General features: G+C 45.4%; 1 protein-coding gene across 4 annotated transcripts in view; it reads right to left on the minus strand.

The window, feature by feature from the left end:
* Positions 1 to 429: 429 nt before the first annotated feature.
* Positions 430 to 17697, minus strand: part of LOC118943825 (DNA-directed RNA polymerase III subunit RPC1) — a 77051-nt gene continuing 59783 nt past the window's right edge. For 3 of the 4 annotated variants that reach the window (XM_036959859.1, XM_036959861.1, XM_036959862.1), the window contains 8 exons: positions 16404 to 16574; positions 14425 to 14518; positions 11364 to 11456; positions 9333 to 9497; positions 6539 to 6703; positions 6000 to 6131; positions 3227 to 3359; positions 739 to 1166 (listed from right to left, as the gene is read on the minus strand). In XM_036959859.1, coding sequence (XP_036815754.1) covers positions 1018 to 1166; positions 3227 to 3359; positions 6000 to 6131; positions 6539 to 6703; positions 9333 to 9497; positions 11364 to 11456; positions 14425 to 14518; positions 16404 to 16574 — 1102 coding nt within the window. In that variant the 3' untranslated portion in view covers positions 739 to 1017. Of the gene's footprint in view, positions 551 to 738; positions 1167 to 3226; positions 3360 to 5999; positions 6132 to 6538; positions 6704 to 9332; positions 9498 to 11363; positions 11457 to 14424; positions 14519 to 16403; positions 16575 to 17697 lie in introns of those variants that run through there. The other variant, XM_036959860.1, reaches the window with a different exon arrangement.

The raw sequence follows: 17697 nt of genomic DNA on the forward strand, positions 1-17697 counted from the left end.
GGCTTTAGAGAACAGTCACCATATAGTCAACCTCACCTTAAGAAGCAACAGGAGAGAAGCCTGGGCATCCAAGGCTATCAACATAGTATTACACAGGGTTCATCGTAACCAGGCTCCAGATGGCTCTGTGCTTCAGCCAAGTCCTCTCAAGGTCGTTCAAATCAGTGTCACACCAAACATGAATGGCATAACAAAGCTGTGTGTCAATGACAGTCAGGAGAGTTGGCTCAAGCACATACTCTACAGACCTGGGAACAGGCTCCTTTCAGCGTCAAGCACAAACTCTACAGACCTGGGAACAGGCTCCTTTCAGCCAGTGAACAACATCAAACCATATTTTCTAATCAAATCAGTGACTTCAACGCGTCTCTCTTTCCAGCGTCACTTTATTGTCAGTTCAGAAAGGGGAAGCGTGGGGAAAACAGACGAGGAACATAATAAAGAGTTAACATGAGGCCACGACTAAACAAATAAAAAAACAGGGGAACGTCCGTGTTCCATTGTGGAAGAGCTGGAGACGTTTTGACAGGCACTTCTCTCACCTGTAGTCCTGTGAATTAGAAGAAGTGGTATAAAATAACACAATAAACAGAAAGCCAAAAGGAAGATGTTATTATATGAAGCTTCACGGAGAGGCCCCATGCTCTCTTTGCTCCATCACACACACCACCCCAACGCCACAAACACACACACACCCCCTAACCCCACACCACCCTAACCCTAACCCTAACCCCCCCCCCCACACACACACACACCTTAACCGCACACACACACACACACACACACACACACACACACACACACACACAGAGATAGCAAAAGCAGCATATACAATGAGAGTGCCTTGATCAGATCAGTACAGTAAGGGTTGTGGGGTTGATTCCCACAATGGCCACATATACTGCAGATGTGTCACTGTAACTGTAGGTGCCTTTGGATTAAAGCATCTACTAAATGACCATATTATTTTACATTATTAGATGTTGGGTGTGGGACAGACACGAGCCCAGGGTTCTACTATGTAACCAAGGGGATGTGGAAGTCGGGACTGTCGAAGAGCAGGGGTCTCCTGGGTGGCGTGGGGTCCTTATCAGCCTTGTGTAAGAGCTTGAACAGTCCTGTACCGATGTTCATGGGGATTCCCATGATGATGCATTCAGATACACCTGGAACCAGAGGAGACAGAGAGATTCAGATACACCTGGAACCAGAGGAGACAAGAGAGATTCAGATACACCTGGAACCAGAGGAGACAGAGAGATTCCGATACACCTGGAACCAGAGGAGACAAGAGAGATTCAGATACACCTGGAACCAGAGGAGACAGAGAGATTCAGATACACCTGGAACCAGAGGAGACAGAGAGATTCAGATACACCTGGAACCAGAGGAGACAAGAGAGATTCAGATACACCTGGAACCAGAGGAGACAAAGAGATTCAGATACACCTAGAACCAGAGGAGACAGAGAGATTCAGATACACCTGGAACCAGAGGAGACAGAGAGATTCAGATACACCTGGAACCAGAGGAGACAGAGAGATTCAGATACACCTGGAACCAGAGGAGACAGAGAGATTCAGATACACCTGGAACCAGAGGAGACAGAGAGATTCAGATACACCTGGAACCAGAGGAGACAGAGAGATTCAGATACACCTGGAACCAGAGGAGACAGAGAGATTCAGATACACCTGGAACCAGAGGAGACAGAGAGATTCAGATACACCTGGAACCAGAGGAGACAGAGATTCAGATACACCTGGAACCAGAGGAGACAGAGAGATTCCGATACACCTAGAACCAGAGGAGACAGAGAGATTCAGATACACCTGGACCCAGAGGAGAGAGAGAGATTCAGATACACCTGGACCCAGAGGAGACAGAGAGACTCAGATACACCTGGACCCAGAGGAGACAGAGAGATTCCGATACACCTGGAACCAGAGGAGACAAGAGAGATTCAGATACACCTGGAACCAGAGGAGACAGAGAGACTCAGATACACCTGGAACCAGAGGAGACAGAGAGATTCAGATACACCTGGAACCAGAGGAGACAGAGAGATTCAGATACACCTGGAATCAGAGGAGACAGAGAGATTCAGATACACCTGGAACCAGAGGAGACAGAGAGATTCAGATACACCCGGAACCAGAGGAGACAAGAGAGATTCAGATACACCTGGAACCAGAGGAGACAGAGAGATTCAGATACACCTGGAACCAGAGGAGACAAGAGAGATTCAGATACACCTGGAACCAGAGGAGACAGAGAGATTCAGATACACCTGGAACCAGAGGAGACAAGAGAGATTCAGATACACCTGGAACCAGAGGAGACAGAGAGATTCAGATACACCTGGAACCAGAGGAGACAAGAGAGATTCAGATACACCCGGAACCAGAGGAGACAGAGAGATTCAGATACACCTGGAACCAGAGGAGACAGAGAGATTCAGATACACCTGGAACCAGAGGAGACAGATACACCTGGAATCAGAGGAGACAGAGAGATTCAGATACACCTGGAATCAGAGGAGACAGAGAGACTCAGATACACCCGGAATCAGAGGAGACAGAGAGATTCAGATACACCTGGAACCAGAGGAGGCAGAGAGATTCAGATACACCTGGAACCAGAGGAGACAGAGAGACTCAGATACACCTGGAACCAGAGGAGACAGAGAGATTCAGATACACCCGGAATCAGAGGAGACAGAGAGATTCAGATACACCTGGAACCAGAGGAGACAGAGAGACTCAGATACACCTGGAACCAGAGGAGACAGAGAGATTCAGATACACCTGGAACCAGAGGAGACAGAGAGATTCAGATACACCCGGAATCAGAGGAGACAGAGAGATTCAGATACACCCGGAATCAGAGGAGACAGAGAGATTCAGATACACCCGGAATCAGAGGAGACAGAGAGATTCAGATACACCTGGAACCAGAGGAGACAGAGAGATTGCGCTCAATCAGCCGTGTCTGGGATTTCTTTCTCAATGGCTGGAAATCCGACCGCTCTTCCGTCTCCATTTCATCTGAAGTGAAAACACTTGACAGGTGGCTAATTAGTTATTTCAGATCAGTGCAATGAATGAGAGAAGTTGTGGAAAGGACAGATGTTTTTTTTTTTTTAGACAACAAAAAGTTTATTCTCTGTTATCGAGTAGCTGTATTTCTGTGACTCTGCAACAGTAAGAGGAAGCCTGAAACTCACCACAGACCGAGTCCTTCTGACCAAAGTACGCAGCGTCAAAGAGATGGTCGGCAGTTTTCTCGAAGGACGCCAGCATCAACACGCTCTCCTTCATCTTAGCCAGGCCAAACCGGGTGATACCCAGGATCTCACCCTATGGATGGAAAATACATTATCCTTATTGCATAACCCATGTTACATTATCCTATTGCATAACCCTATATATTATCATGTTACATTATCCTATTGCATAACCCTATATATTATCATGTTACATTATCCTATTGCATAACCCTATATATTATCATGTTACATTATCCGATTGCATAACCTTATATATTATCATATTACATTATCCTATTGCATAACCCTATATATTATCATGTTACATTATCCTATTGCATATCCGTATCACATTATCCTGTTTCATACCACTATTACATCATCATATCACATTATCCAATTGCATAACCCTATTCTATTACCCTAGCACATAACCATATTTCACATTCTTATTACATTATCCTATTCCATAACCCTATTACATTATCTTATTGCATAACCAATATTACACAATCTTATTACATTATCCCATTCCATAACCATATTACATGATCTTATTACATAACCCCATTACATTATCTTATTGCATAACCCTATTACATTATCCTATTCCATAACCGTATTGCATAACCATATTACATTATCTTATTAAATTGACATACTGCATAACCCTAGTACATTATCTTATTACACTATCCTATTCCATAACCATATTACATCATCTTATTCCATAACCCTAGTACATTATCTTATTACACTATCCTATTCCATAACCATATTACATCATCTTATTCCATAACCCTAGTATATTATCTTATCACATTATCATATTACATTATCATATTCTGTAACCACATTCCATTATCTTATTACATTATCCTATTCTGTAACCTTATTCCATTATCTTATTACATTACCCTATTACATAACCCTATTACTTAAAACCCATTACATACTTTATTATACATATTGTATCCTATCACAGAGATTTTGTTTTTATTAAACTCAATATTTTTCTTGAGCAATTGTATTAGTAAAAAATATACTGAACACAAATATAAACGCAACATGTAAAGTGTTGGTCCCATGTGTCACAAACTGAAATAAAATATCCCAGAAATGTTTCATAAGCACAAAATGCATATTTCTCTCAAATTTAGTGCACAAATTTGTTTACATCCCTGTTAGTGAGCATTTCTCCTTTTGCCAAGATAATCCATCCACCTGACAGGTGTGGCATATCAAGAAGCTGATTAAACAGCATGATCATTACACACAGGTGCACCTTGTGCTGGGGACAATAAAAGGCCACTAAATGGTGCAGTTTTGTTACACAACACAATGCCACAGATGTTTCAAGTTTTGAGGGAGCATGCGATTGGCATGCAGACTGCAGGAATGTCCACCAGAGCTGTTGCTAGAGAATGTAATGTTCAGTTACTTGAACTGTGAAGCATTTATTTGGGCTGCAATTTCTGAGGCTGGTAACTCTAATGAACTTATCCTCTGCAGCAGACGTGACTCTGGGTCTTCCTTTCTTGTGGCGGTCCTCGTGAGAGACAGTTTCATCATAGCACTTGATGGTTTCCGCGGCTGCACTTGAAGAAACTTTAAAAGTTCTTGAAATTTTCCAGATTGAATGACCTGTCTTAAAGTAATGTGCTTATTTGAGCTGTTCTTGACATAATATGGACTTTGTATTTTACCAAATAGGGCTATCTTCTGTATACCACCCCTACCTTGTCACAACACAACTGATTGGCACAAACGCATTAAGGAAAGAAATTCCACGAATGAACTTTTAACAAGGCACACCTGTTAATTGAAATGCATTCCAGGTGACTACCTCATGAAGCTGGTTAAGAGAATGACAAGAATGTGCAAAGCTGTCATCAAGGCAAAGGGTGGCTACTTCGAAGAATCTCAAACATAAAATATATTTTGATTAACAGTTTTTTGGTTACTTCATGATTCCATATGTGTTATTTCATAGTTTTGATGCTGGGCCAAACCCTCCCCTAACCCGGACGACGCTGGGCCAAACCCTCCCCTAACCCGGACGACGCTGGGCCAAACCCTCCCCTAACCCGGACGACGCTGGGCCAAACCCTCCCCTAACCCGGACGACGCTGGGCCAAACCCTCCCCTAACCCGGACGACGCTGGGCCAAACCCTCCCCTAACCCGGACGACGCTGGGCCAAACCCTCCCCTAACCCGGACGATGCTGGGCCAAACCCTCCCCTAACCCAGATGACGCTGGGCCAATTGTGCGCCGCCGCATGGGTCTCCCGGTCACTAATGGGTCTCCCGACACAGCCTGGAATCGAACCAGGATCTGTAATGACACAGCTAGCACTGCGATGCAGTGTCTTAGACCGCTGCACCACTCGGGAGGCAGGTGTCCAAACTTTTGACTGGTACTGTATTTCAATGGAAAACACATGTTAAAATATGACATTAGCTGAGAGTAGGCCTGCACAGGTTAGCAAAATTCTGGGAACTTTCAATAAATTCCCAGTTTTTCCAGAAATCCTGGTTGCATGATTTATTACGGGAATCCTCTAACCAGGATTTCAGGAAAACCAGGGAATGTATTAAAAGTTCCAGGATTTTTGCATCTAAACTGCAAACAGAGGACTTCATCTGTCGTCACAAAACAAACTTAAAAAAAAAAACCCTCCCTCATTATTATTCGTATTTGAACAAAACATTCTCCATCTTTTCACCGACCTTATAGGACATGAGGTCAGCCAGGAGCATGACGTGTCGCCTGTCGATGCTCATGCCGTGGTTCACCATGGTGTACTGGATCTCATTGATGATGGTGGACCTAGCAGCCTCGATACCAATCGTCTTCTCAACCTGGAAAAACAGAGAGACAATCAATCAGTCGATTCTGTTTAAAGGAGACTAGAATTCCAAACTGATGTTTGTATGATTCATTAAATGGGAGGATAGGAGGAGCAGCAGGGAGACAGAGCAGACAGAACAGAAATGCTTAAGGCTCATGCTGGGATCAAACTAGGATCCCCGCCGCGGGGAAAGTAGATTGTTCTGGAGGAGAGAACAGTCTGTTGGTTCTCGGCACAGACACATTGGGGAATTCAATCAATTCATTTATTTAACAAAGCCCCACTTTTACAACAACAGCTGTCATAGAGAGAATTGGTTCAGGCCAATCAATGAGATGATCATTTTAAATTCGACCAATAAATGGGACGATAATATGTTGCCGTTTGTTTTTGGAGGGGTTTCTACAGTCTAGTTACCTCATAGGTGTTGTTTGAGGTGGTTCTGTTGCCGTTGACACCGTGGGTTGCCATGACACTGCGTAGGTTGTCTCCCTCAACCAGCAGCTTGTACTTGTTCTTGCCGGTCTGCTCGTCGATGTGAATGACAGCTCTGGAGACCTCAGGGATACCCTGTACCACCACCTAGTAACACCACAGAGACAGAGAGGAGAGAGAGGGAGGAGAGAGAGGGAGGGGACAGAGAGAGGGGACAGAGAGAGGGAGGAGAGAGGGGACAGAGACAGGGAGGAGCGAGAGGGAGGAGAGAGGGGGAGGGGACAGAGAGAGGGAGGAGAGAGGGGACAGAGAGAGGGAGGAAAGGAGAGAGGGGACAGAGAGAGGGAGGAAAGGAGAGAGGGGACAGAGAGAGGGAGGAAAGGAGAGAGGGGACAGAGAGAGGGAGGAAAGGAGAGAGAGGACAGAGAGAGGGAGGAAAGGAGAGGGAGGAGAGAGAGGGGACAGAGAGAGGGAGGAGAGAGGGGACAGAGAGAGGGAGGCAAGGAGAGATGAGAGAGAGGGAGGAGACAGAGAGAGGGAGGAAAGGAGAGAGGGGACAGAGAGGGAGAGGGACAGAGAGAGGGAAGAGAGGGAGAGGGACAGAGAGAGGGAGGAGAGAGAGGGGACAGAGAGAGGGAGGAGACAGAGAGAGGGGACAGAGAGGGGGAGGAGAGAGAGGGGACAGAGAGAGGGAGGAAAGGAGAGATGAGAAAGAGAGGAGACAGAGAGAGGGAGGAGAGGAGACAGAGAGAGGGAGGAGTCAGAGAGAGAGAGGAGAGGAGACAGAGAGGGAGGAGATTATAGGGGACACACTATAATGAACTGTACAGAGGCTTGGCAGCATTACCGCCTGGTGAATTCTATACATTTCTAATCATAAAGCCCCTTGTTGATATCATGAAAGAAACAATTCACTAAAATAATCCATGGCGAGACCTGCCTGAAGACTGACACAAGATTAACGTTTTTAGTTCAACCCTTTAGACCAGAGCCCCAGTCAATAGTGGTTCACTATAGATAGGGAATACGGGCCCCAGTCAATAGTGGTTCACTATATATAGGGAATACGGGCCCTGGTCAATAGTGGTTCACTATATATAGGGAATACGGGCCCTGGTCAATAGTGGTTCACTATATATAGGGAATACGGGCCCTGGTCAATAGTGGTTCACTATATATAGGGAATACGGGCCCTGGTCAATAGTGGTTCACTATAGATAGGGAATACGGGCCCCAGTCAATAGTGGTTCACTATATATAGGGAATACGGGCCCCAGTCAATAGTGGTTCACTATATATAGGGAATACGGGCCCTGGTCAATAGTGGTTCACTATATATAGGGAATACGGGCCCTGGTCAATAGTGGTTCACTATATATAGGGAATACGGGCCCTGGTCAATAGTGGTTCACTATATATAGGGAATACGGGCCCTGGTCAATAGTGGTTCACTATATATAGGGAATACGGGCCCTGGTCAATAGTGGTTCACTATAGATAGGGAATACGGGCCCCAGTCAATAGTGGTTCACTATATATAGGGAATACGGGCCCCAGTCAATAGTGGTTCACTATATATAGGGAATATGGGCCCTGGTCAATAGTGGTTCACTATATATAGGGAATACGGGCCCTGGTCAATAGTGGTTCACTATATATAGGGAATACGGGCCCTGGTCAATAGTGGTTCACTATATATAGGGAATACGGGCCCTGGTCAATAGTGGTTCACTATATATAGGGAATACGGGCCCTGGTCAATAGTGGTTCACTATATATATAGGGAATACGGGCCCTGGTCAATAGTGGTTCACTATATATATAGGGAATACGGGCCCTGGTCAATAGTGGTTCACTATATATAGGGAATACGGGCCCTGGTCAATAGTGGTTCACTATATATAGGGAATACGGGCCCTGGTCAATAGTGGTTCACTATATATAGGGAATACGGGCCCTGGTCAATAGTGGTTCACTATATATAGGGAATACGGGCCCCAGTCAATAGTGGTTCACTATATATAGGGAATACGGGCCCTGGTCAATAGTGGTTCACTATATATAGGGAATACGGGCCCTGGTCAATAGTGGTTCACTATATATATAGGGAATACGGGCCCCAGTCAATAGTGGTTCACTATATATAGGGAATACGGGCCCTGGTCAATAGTGGTTCACTATATATAGGGAATACGGGCCCTGGTCAATAGTGGTTCACTATATATAGGGAATACGGGCCCCAGTCAATAGTGGTTCACTATATATAGGGAATACGGGCCCCAGTCAATAGTGGTTCACTATATATAGGGAATACGGGCCCCAGTCAATAGTGGTTCACTATATATAGGGAATACGGGCCCTGGTCAATAGTGGTTCACTATATATAGGGAATACGGGCCCTGGTCAATAGTGGTTCACTATATCTAGGGAATACGGGCCCTGGTCAATAGTGGTTCACTATATCTAGGGAATACGGGCCCTGGTCAATAGTGGTTCACTATATATAGGGAATACGGGCCCTGGTCAATAGTGGTTCACTATATATAGGGAATACGGGCCCTGGTCAAAAGTGGTTCACTATACATAGGGAATACGGGCCCTGGTCAATAGTGGTTCACTATATATAGGGAATACGGGCCCTGGTCAATAGTGGTTCACTATATATAGGGAATACGGGCCCTGGTCAAAAGTGGTTCACTATATATAGGGAATACGGGCCCTGGTCAATAGCAGTGGGCTGAATAGGGTGCCATTTGGGACACAGCGTTACTCTTACCTTGGGCAGGTTATCCTTTAGAGACTGGAGGACGTAGTACATGGAGCTCTTGCTGTTTTCCCTGGGAGATACACAGACCACTGCCTCCCCGTGTACAGCTATGTCTCCAGGCTTCACTCTCAGCTTAGACATGCAGATAGAGTAGCGGACTGTCTCTGCATTCACCTGGGGAGAGACACAGACAGAAATAGATAAGAGTCAGAGAGCGAGAGAGAGAAAGAGAGCAGAGAATGAGAGAGCGAAAGAGAGCAGAGAACGAGAGAGAGAAAGAGAGCAGAGAACGAGAGAGAGAAAGAGAGCAGAGAACGAGAGAGAGAAAGAGAGCAGAGAACGAGAGAGCGAGAGAGCGGGGATGTTGCTGCGGGGACTTACTTCTATTCAGCCACAAGAGCATTAGTGAGGTCTGACACTGATGGTATGCGATTAGGTCTGGTTCGCAGTCGGTGTTTCAATTCATCCCAAAGGTGTTTGATGGGGTTGAGGCCTCTGTGCAGGCCAGTCAAGTTCATCGACAAACCATTTCTGTATGGACCTCTCTTTGTGCACGGGGGCATTGTTATCATGCTGAAACAGGAAAGGGCCTTCCCCAAACTGTTGCCACAAAGTTGGAAGCATAGAATCGTCTAGAATGTAATTGTATGCTGTACTGTTAAGATTACCCTTCACTGGAACTAAGGGGCCCGAACCCTGAAAAACAGCCCCAGACCATTATTCCTACTCCACCAAACTTTACAATTGGCACTATGCAGTAGGACAGGTAGCGTTCTCCTGGCATCCGCCAAACCCAGATTTGTCTGTCGGACTGCCAGATGGTGAAGCGTGATTCATCCCTCCAGAGAACGCCTTTACACTGCTACAAATACCAATGCCGGCGAGCTTGACACCCCTCCAGCCGACACTTGGCATTGCGCATGGTGATCTTAGGCTTGTGTGCAGCTGCCCTTCTCACGGAAACCCATTTCATGAAGCTCCCGACGAACAGTTCTTGTGCTGACGTTGCTTCCAGAGGCAGTTTGGAACTCGGCAATGAGTGTTACAACCGAGGACAGCCACTTCGCGGCTGAGCAGTTGTTGCTCTTAGACGTTTCCACTTCACAATAACAGCACTTAAAGTTGACCAGGGCAGCTCTAGCAGGACAGAAATATGACACACTGACTTGTTGTTAAGGTGGCATCCTATGACAGTGCCACGTTGAAAGTCACTGAGCTCTTCAGTAAGGCCATTCTACTGCCAAAGTTTGTCTATGGAGATTATATGTGCTCAATTTTATACACCTGTTAGCAACAGGTGTGGCTGAAATAGCCGAATCCAATCATTTGAAGGGGTGTCCACATACTTTTGTTATATAGTGTAGTCAATAGAATGAATAGAATAGTCATATATAATTAGAATAGGAAAGTCATATGGAAATAGAATGAATAGAAGTCATAAAGAATGAATAGAATAGTCATATAGAATTAGAATAGGAAAGTCATATAGAAATAGAATGAATAGAAGTCATATAGAATTAGAATAGGAAAGTCATATAGAAATAGAATGAATAGAAGTCATATAGAATTAGAATAGGAAAGTCATATAGAAATAGAATGAATAGAAGTCATATAGAATTAGAATAGGAAAGTCATATAGAAATAGAATGAATAGAAGTCATATAGAATGAATATAATAGTCATATAGAATTAGAATAGGAAAGTCATATAGAAATAGAATGAATAGAAGTCATATAGAATTAGAATAGGAAAGTCATATAGAAATAGAATGAATAGAAGTCATAAAGAATGAATAGAATAGTCATATAGAATTAGAATAGGAAAGTCATATAGAAATAGAATGAATAGAAGTAATATAGAATGCATATAATAGTCATATAGAACAAAAAAGAAAAAGTCAACAGAATAGTTACATAGAAATAGAATGAATAAAAATAGTCATGGAAAAATAAGGAATAGAACATCATAGAATAATATAGCAATAGAATGAATAGAACAGGTCATAGAATGACTAGAATAAGTGTATTTCTATGTTGGTACCTCTAGCCGTAGCAGTCTGATCCTCTCCAGCGACAGCTTGACCAGAATGAAACAGTCGTCTGGCAGAAACACCTCTTCAATGTACTCTGAAATCTGTCAGGGAAAGAGTCTGATACGTACATTCAATCGTTTACAAGTCAAAGGGCAAACATTGATTGTCTGTTGCCATGGCAGAACGGTGTTATTTTATTTTCAAGTACACAGTAAGTATACCGTAAACAGTGTGTTTGCAGGAGCCAGTATTTCAAATCGAGTGTTACGTGTTGTGTGTTGTGCATTTGAAATGACAGGGTTGTTTTTGGTAACATCTCTGCTAGATTATTATATGGTCCAAATGCCATCCTAATAGTTACATTAAACTTTGAAAAGGCAGGGGAAATACGATTATTATTTGTAACTATAAAAAGCAAATCAAAGTTTCAAGACTAATCCTTGAATGGTGAATAATGAACAGACATCCTGTGAGGTGAGAGATAGTGCTCAGTATTCGAGTCAGCTAGCGGAGCTCAGGCTAAAGGCCAGCTAGCTAGCGGAGCTCAGGCTAAAGGCCAGCTAGCTAGCGGAGCTCAGGCTAAAGGCCAGCTAGCGGAGCTCAGGCTACTCTGTCATCCTCTATGCATAGTCACTTTAATAACTCTACCTACATGTACATAATTACCCCAACTACCTCGACACCGGTGCCCCTGCACATTGACTCTGTACCGGTACTCCCTGTATTTCGCCCCGCTATTGTTATTTACTGCTGCTCTTTAATGATTTGTTATTCTTATCTCTTACTTTTGTTTTTTGGGGGGTATTTTCTTAAAAAACTGTATTGTTGGCTAAGGGCTTGTAAGTAAGGATTTCACTAAGGAGTACTACACCTGTTGTATTCAGGTCTACTACACCTGTTGTATTCAGGACTACTACACCTGTTGTATTCAGGACTACTACACCTGTTGTATTCAGGACTACTACACCTGTTGTATTCAGGACTACTACACCTGTTGTATTCAGGACTACTACACCTGTTGTATTCAGGACTACTACACCTGTTGTATTCAGGACTACTACACCTGTTGTATTCAGGACTACTACACCTGTTGTATTCAGGACTACTACACCTGTTGTATTCAGGACTACTACACCTGTTGTATTCAGGACTACTACACCTGTTGTATTCAGGACTACTACACCTGTTGTATTCAGATCTACTACACCTGTTGTATTCAGGACTACTACACCTGTTGTATTCAGGACTACTACACCTGTTGTATTCAGGACTACTACACCTGTTGTATTCAGGACTACTACACCTGTTGTATTCAGGACTACTACACCTGTTGTATTCAGGACTACTACACCTGTTGTATTCAGGACTACTACACCTGTTGTATTCAGATCTACTACACCTGTTGTATTCAGGACTACTACACCTGTTGTATTCAGGACTACTACACCTGTTGTATTCAGGACTACTACACCTGTTGTATTCAGGACTACTACACCTGTTGTATTCAGGACTACTACACCTGTTGTATTCAGATCTACTACACCTGTTGTATTCAGGACTACTACACCTGTTGTATTCAGATCTACTACACCTGTTGTATTCAGGACTACTACACCTGTTGTATTCAGGACTACTACACCTGTTGTATTCAGGACTACTACACCTGTTGTATTCAGGACTACTACACCTGTTGTATTCAGGACTACTACACCTGTTGTATTCAGATCTACTACACCTGTTGTATTCAGGACTACTACACCTGTTGTATTCAGGACTACTACACCTGTTGTATTCAGGACTACTACACCTGTTGTATTCAGGACTACTACACCTGTTGTATTCAGGTATACTACACCTGTTGTATTCAGGACTACTACACCTGTTGTATTCAGGACTACTACACCTGTTGTATTCAGGACTACTACACCTGTTGTATTCAGGACTACTACACCTGTTGTATTCAGGACTACTACACATGTTGTATTCAGGACTACTACACCTGTTGTATTCAGGACTACTACACCTGTTGTATTCAGGACTACTACACCTGTTGTATTCAGGACTACTACACCTGTTGTATTCAGGACTACTACACCTGTTGTATTCAGGACTACTACACCTGTTGTATTCAGGACTACTACACCTGTTGTATTCAGGACTACTACACCTGTTGTATTCAGGACTACTACACCTGTTGTATTCAGGACTACTACACCTGTTGTATTCAGGACTACTACACCTGTTGTATTCAGGACTACTACACCTGTTGTATTCAGGACTACTACACCTGTTTTATTCAGGACTACTACACCTGTTGTACTCGGCGCATGTGACAAATAGACTTTGATTTGAATGTGAGACCCTGTCAGCATTCTATGGAACCATGTTCTGAATTATAGTGATCCACAAGCATTCTTACTTCATTCACATCTATCACTCCACTATTAATGCTAAGTTGTAATTATTTTCACCTCTATTTTTTTTATTTTAGCTTTATTTAACTAGGCAAGTCAGTTAAGAACAAACTCTTATTTTCAATGACGGCCTAGGAACAGTGGGTTAACTGCCTTGTTCAGGGGCAGAACGACAGATTTGTACCTTGTCAGCTCGGGGATTTGAACTTGCAACCTTCCGGTTACTAGTCCAACGCTCTATAGCCTATTTATTGCCTTACCTCCCTACTCTTCTACATTTGCACACACTGTACATAGATGTTTTTCTATTTTTCTTGTCTTTTGTGTTATTGACTGTACATTTGTTTATGTGTAACTCTGTGTCGCACTGCTTTGCTTTATCTTGGCCAGGTCACAGTTGTAAACATGTTCTCAACTAGCCTACTTAGTTAAATAAAGGTGAAATTAAAAAAATAATAAAAATGTAGTATTGAAAACTGTAGTGCTGAGCACGATGCCAGAATCACACGTTTTCAAAACAGCACAGCAACCTTGCAGGAGCGGGAATCACTCCACCGTGTGACTCGTGACGTTGTGGAGAAAAAGGGGGACATTGACAGCGGTGACAGATTTGTCCCTGTAGAGTAGCTATAGGACGTGCTGAATAGCGAGCTACCTCTCCCAGAAGGGTCTTCTCAATCCTCCCTTTCACCAGCCGGCCGAAGTCTGCGTCGTCGTCCACATCCAGGTGAGCGCTGATTATAGGTGTGCTGATGGGAACACAACAGAAGCCCTTTAATAAAATGGTGTGTCATTCTGAATAGAGTGCCATTTAAAACGGATGGGCTACTGCTCATTGTTTGGCGAGGCAATTGGCTTGAGATCCAGACTCTCTTATCTCTGAATCTCTCTCCCTCCCTTGCTCCCTCTCTCTGAATCTCTCTCCGTCCCTCGCTCTTCTGCTCCCTCTCTCTGAATCTCTCTCCGTCCCTCGCTCTTCTGCTCCCTCTCTCTGAATCTCTCTCCGTTCCTCGCTCTTCTGCTCCCTCTCTCTGAATCTCTCTCCCTCCCTCGCTCTTCTGCTCCCTCTCTGCGTCCCTCGCTCTTCTGCTCCCTCTCTCTGAATCTCTCTCCCTCCCTCGCTCTTCTGCTCCCTCTCTCTGAATCTCTCTCCGTCCCTCGCTCCCTCTCTCCGTATCTCTCTCCGTCCTTCGCTCTTCTGCTCCCTCTCTCTGAATCTCCCTCTCTCCGTATCGCTCTCCCTCCCTCGCTCTTCTGATCTCTCTCTCTCTCTCCCTCCCCCTCTCTCTCCCTCCCCCTCGCTCTCTCTGTATCTCTCTCCGTCCCTCGCTCTTCTGCTCCCTCTCTCTTTCCCTCCCTCACTCTCCCTCCCCCTCCCTCTCTCTGTATCTCTCTCCGTCCCTCGCTCTTCTGCTCCCTCTCTCAATCTCTCTCCCTCCCTCGCTCCTTCTCTCCGTATCTCTCTCCGTCCCTCACTCTTCTGCTCCCTCTCTCTGTATCGCTCTCCCTCCCTCGCTCTTCTGATCTCTCTCTCTCTCCCTCCCCCTCGCTCTCCCTCCCCCTCTCTCTCTCCCTCCCCCTCTCTCTCTCCCTCCCCCTCTCTCTCTCCCTCCCCCTCCCTCTCTCTGTATCTCTCTCCGTCCCTCGCTCTTCTGCTCCCTCTCTCTGTATCGCTCTCCGTCCCTCGCTCTTCTGCTCCCTCTCTCTGTATCGCTCTCCGTCCCTCGCTCTTCTGCTCCCTCTCTCTGTATCGCTCTCCCTCCCTCGCTCTTCTGCATCTCGCTCTTCTGCTCCCTCTCTCTGTATCGCTCTCCCTCCCTCGCTCTTATGCTCCCTCTCCCTCCCTCGCTCTTATGCTCCCTCTCCCCCTCACTCTCCCTCCCTCCCCCCTCTCTCTCTCCCTCCCTCTCTCGAAGGTGTATTCATTCCTTCTCCAGGATTCTCTCCAGGGCCGTGTGATTAGGCCACGGAGCAGAATAACTACCGGCTGACGGGGGAACATCACAGTTGGGCACTGTGATTGGAAGAACCTTCTTGGCTGTCTGGTCATGTAGAAGCAGACACCAATCAGAGCTAATGGAACACGGCGCCCGGCGGTCCGCTCTGAAGGACCCCGGCTGGGTCCAAACAGCACCCTATTCCCTATACAGGGCTCTGGTTAAAAGTAGTGCACTATATAAGGAATAGGATGCCATTTGGGATTCAGGCCGTATTCCTGTTCAGTCAGGAAGACAAGGAATTATTTGGACGAAAACTATCTGTTTTTATGCTTCAGGGTGAAATTGATTGAATCTGAACTTCTCCTAGTAACTTGTAACAATGAGCAAGCCTTCATGATCCTTCTACTATAGTAGTCTGGAGAGAAAAGTGAGAGGAGTAACAGAGACTTCTCCAAGTCCAGCTCTGACTCACATCTGATGTTGACTGACCATCCTAAACCAGTTCCACGGCTGATTTTCATTCTTCCTCTCTAATCAAACACTGATTTAGACTTGGGACACCAGGCGGGTACAATTAAGTATCATTTAGAACAGCAAACCAGCAGTACTCTGGACCTCCAGGCTCAGATCTAAATCCTCCGGTCCTAAAGCCATTTCAAAAGTAGCTTGATAAGGGCTTTGACCCCCGACTCACCTGATGTTCTTGGAGGCGTTGATGATCTCCTTGATGCGCGGGACCCCCAGGGTGATGTTCATGGAGGCTACCCCAGCAAAGTGGAAGGTTTTCAGGGTCATCTGGGTGCCAGGCTCCCCAATGCTCTGGGCACACAGGGCTCCTACTGCTGAGCCCGGCTCCATCTGAGCTCTGGGGACACAGACATGTAGGATGAATGGGTAAAGTGTTACCTACCGGGGGTTCAAACCTGGGTTGACCCGCTGAGCTAAAGGACTAAGCATTAACCTGGGGAGCTAACACAAGTATTCAGACAGATAGGATTGAGACATAGGATCAATGGGCATAGTGTGTCCTACAGGGGGGGTTCAACACAAGTCTCCCAAGATACTCCTAGGCATTAGCTTGGGGATCGAACACAAGTCTCCCAAGATACTCCTAGGCATTAGCTTGGGGATTGAACACAAGTCTCCCAAGATACTCCTAGGCATTAGCTTGGGGATCGAACACAAGTCTCCCAAGGTTCTCCTAGGCATTAGCTTGGGGATCAAACACAAGTCTCCCAAGATACTCCTAGGCATTAGCTTGGGGATCGAACACAAGTCTCCCAAGATTCTCCTAGGCATTAGCTTGGGGATCGAACACAAGTCTCCCAAGATTATCCTAGGCATTAGCTTGGGGATCGAACACAAGTCTCCCAAGTCTCAAGCAAGGTTACTTATCACTCCATTAACACAACCACCTGTGAGCAGTGACCACCACAGATACAACCATCTGTGAGCAGTGACAACCACAGATACAACCATCTGTGAGCAGTGACCACCACATATACAACTATCTGTGAGCAGTGACCACCACAGACACAGCCATCTGTGAGCAGTGACCACCACAGACACAACCATCTGTGAGCAGTGACCACCACAGACACAGCCATCTGTGAGCAGTGACCACCACAGACACAGCCATCTGTGAGCAGTGACCACCACAGACACAGCCATCTGTGAGCAGTGACCACCACAGACACAACCATCTGTGAGCAGTGACCACCACAGACACAGCCATCTGTGAGCAGTGACCACCACAGACACAGCCATCTGTGAGCAGTGACCACCACAGACACAACCATCTGTGAGCAGTGACCACCACAGACACAGCCATCTGTGAGCAGTGACCACCACAGACACAGCCATCTGTGAGCAGTGATCACCACAGACACAGCCATATGTGAGCAGTGACCACCACAGACACAGCCATCTGTGAGCAGTGACCACCACAGACAAAGCCATCTGTGAGCAGTGATCACCACAGACACAGC

This window comes from Oncorhynchus mykiss, chromosome 23, assembly GCF_013265735.2.
Source record: "Oncorhynchus mykiss isolate Arlee chromosome 23, USDA_OmykA_1.1, whole genome shotgun sequence".
In the NCBI taxonomy this organism is placed as follows: domain Eukaryota; kingdom Metazoa; phylum Chordata; class Actinopteri; order Salmoniformes; family Salmonidae; genus Oncorhynchus; species Oncorhynchus mykiss.